The following is a 3,195-nucleotide window of genomic DNA, read 5'->3' on the forward strand; positions in this document are numbered from 1 at the left end:
TTTTATGACATTCTTCAACCATTGGTTTGGCTCATTTTCACATCCTTGAAATATTTTGTGACAATTTGATGTTCTGCCATTATGTATTTTATTGATTGCATATTGGCTTTTGTGCTAGCAGGAAAATTTAATGCAGAAATGCTATGACATCATCTACGTTAGAATTACCATGAAATGCTTCTGATTTTATTAATAAAACTAGGTTATAGCCAACTGTTAAACAATAGTGCAGATCTGTAGGAAAAGGAGATGCTAATGGGGAATTGATGAGTCAGGCCCTAACTGAGGTATAGATTGGGTCTGGGATTTTCTAAGCTGTCTAGGGGCTTTAGATATACAACTCCCATTCATTTAAATGGTGATCATGTGTCTAAATCCCCTGGGTGGCTTTGGAATTCTCTTTTAGCAGCCTTACACCATATATTCTAGGTCTTCATTTCAATATAGGCAAGGTCTGTAGAGACGGAAAGCTGTTACAAAACAAAAACTGGATTTGAAAGGCAGACCTTTAGGAGATGGTGAAAATTGCTACCCAAACATCAACCTGTGTGAAATGGAATTGGTGGTCTCATTTCCAGATGGACACATGTGCACATCCCCAAAAAGCATGGGCTTGATTCAGCCCAGGGGTATGCAGGTTTCTATTAGCATACCCCAGCAGTGTAGCTCTTTGGTGGGGAAAAGGTGCCCACAATCCTGCTCCACAGTGAAGGGGCATGCCCAAGACATGCTGGTTCAGAACAACCTCAACCCACAAAGGTCATATGGAGCTCCGGATGCAAATATAGGGTCAGATTATGCAACCCTCATTCATGCTGAGAAGTACTTTACTCATTGAGGAGTTCCACTTAAGTCAATGTGATTATTTGCAAAATAAGTCAATGTGAGTAAAGCAGGCAGACCTAAGATTGTGCCTGCCGCGTGGCTAGACAGAGGATCTCTGGCTCCAGGGCTGTCAGTCTGGAACCTTTGCTGACACTAAACCCACACAAACACTTTTCAAGAAAACAAGAAACACTACTCATGGTTGGGATTTGTGTCACCGTTTCTAGGAAATAGTTTCAATTTTTATTTTTTACAAACCCCAAGACAAAAAAGATGCAAAAAGAACAATTAAGGAGGTGGTTCTTAGTACAGGTTTCACTGTATTTATATTTTCAAATAAAAAATTCCACCTTGAGTGTCTACAATTGAAGACACCTACATTAACTGAGCCTCCACAGTTTCTATTGAAAAAGCTCTTCAGTAGGCAACACTTTCAGGTAACCATTTGGTTTTCAAGTACAGTTTTGTTTGACTGTTAGAACTACTATTATTTGGCAATTGATTTTTGCTGGTCCTTTGGATGATGGCTTAAGAGAGAGTTCAGTGAGCATCAGATGAAAACAATCTTCAAAATTAGCTAGAAGTGGTCAGTTTTCAAAAGCTTTCCCCTTCTGCTCCCAGAATGAGTGAGACTTGCAGCACTTTGATTAACTACTGTTGGTTGTTATCTCGCGCTCCTGAGGTGGGGGTTTCAAAAACTCCTTAAGGACAAAATAATAGCAAATTGCATCCAGGCAGCAGTTGAGGTTAGCCCAGCAGAGGCTGATCTGAACTAAAGAGCGTAAGATTTGCAGAAGATTGCTCGTGATGACCTCTCTTTTTACCAAATAATACAAGATCAATGCCACATGGAAAGGGGTGAAACAGATGACAAACGTGGCTAGGTTTGCCATGACTATCTTCACTGATTTACTTGTGTCTGTAAGGGGATCGTCTGGCCTTCTGCTCCTTTTCAAGCATATGATGATCTGAGCTGTGCAGAAGATCATTGCTGTCATGCTTCCAAGAAACACAGTCTCCAAGGTGACAAGCACACCTGGGTTTTCCCATATTTTATTAGAGAAGCTATGGAAGCACGTAGTAATTGTGCTATCATGGAATTGGTAAGTAAAGGAAGTTCCGGCCCAGACACCCACGCAGACGATGGAACAGACCATAGCAGCTTTCTTGGTGGATCTCAGGGAAATGGCTAAGAATGGATGTCGGATGGCAATATATCGGTCCACACATATACATACGGAGATGAGAATGCTCCCATACATGTTCACAAAGTAAAGGCTTTCCAGGAATGAGCAGAATGTCGACCCCAAGTTCCACTTGTCCTGGGAGCCATAGGAAATGATTTTAAAAGGAAGGGTAAACAGCAGCAAGGTATCCAGAGTAATAAGTGACACCAGGTAGATTGTTGATTCTGTCAGCTTCCTGATCTTACAAAAGGCAAACCACAAAGCCATCATATTGAACAGCAATCCCAGGACAAATGTTGGAATGTACAGGGTTATCTGGAACAGCTGCACATAACTTTCGACAGAGCTATTCGCCATATCTCGTTTTACTGAAAAATAAAGAAACATACTCATGTTCACATTGAAGAAGCAGAATATAGATTTTAAAGCCTTATCCAAAGTCCCTTGAGGTCAGTGGAAAGACTCCCATTGACTTCAGTGAGCTTTGGATCAGACCCTTAATGAACATCATTTTGTTTTAAATATGGGGACCACTGAGCATCTCAGTGCTAGATCATACCATGTAGGCCCAATCCTGAATAGCATGGATCTATGCAGTCCAAGCTCCCAGGTGGAGACAGTGACTGTGTAGCAGATCCTTCCTCAACAACAGGGTGTTAGAAACCACACAGGACTTTAATCACGGAGCTGCGGTGGTGAAATATTCCACTGTTTCTTGGTGAATTGAGACTCCAGTTTGATTAAACACTCCCAGACTCTTCTGAAAAAAGAGCTCTTGTTTGTCTCTGCAATTCCAGTCTCCTGCAGAAGAAGACGAATTGTAAATTCAAATGTTTAATAACTCCGTGTCCTTTCTCCAGTCATTCAAAACAACCATTTCCTCTAACAAATCGTTTTTATTAGCTCCGTGCCACTGCTTGGCAAAGGTATGTGACTTCAATATCATAAAATGCTACCCAGAGATTGCAGCTACCTCCACCCAATGCACTACCAGTATGACTTACTGAGCTCAACACACTTTCATTTCAGTGTCACCAATGTATTGTAAATTAAACTATTCCTGTATTTCAGACCAAGTTACTTCCCCAGCATCTCACACGACAGCGCACCACAACATGGTTGGATAGAGATTAAGATTTGCGAACAGGGGCTGCTAACAGGGAGTTTCGCAAGGGAGTTCTCC

General features: G+C 41.5%; 1 protein-coding gene across 1 annotated transcript; it reads right to left on the reverse strand.

Moving 5' to 3' along the window:
- Positions 1-1,472: 1,472 nt before the first annotated feature.
- On the reverse strand, positions 1,473-2,369 carry LOC112122694 (G-protein coupled receptor 55-like). The gene has a single exon (XM_024221428.1). The coding sequence runs from the start codon at positions 2,367-2,369 to the stop codon at positions 1,473-1,475; it is 897 nt and encodes a 298-aa protein (XP_024077196.1).
- Positions 2,370-3,195: the final 826 nt, after the last annotated feature.

Source organism: Terrapene carolina, unplaced genomic scaffold, assembly GCF_002925995.2.
Source record: "Terrapene carolina triunguis isolate 2854851 unplaced genomic scaffold, T_m_triunguis-2.0 Scaffold39403, whole genome shotgun sequence".
In the NCBI taxonomy this organism is placed as follows: domain Eukaryota; kingdom Metazoa; phylum Chordata; order Testudines; family Emydidae; genus Terrapene; species Terrapene triunguis.

Coding starts and splice junctions, on each gene's coding strand:
- LOC112122694 (XM_024221428.1), bottom strand. CDS start 2,369: ATGGCGAATAGCTCTGTCGAAAGTTATGTGCAGCTGTTCCAGATAACC.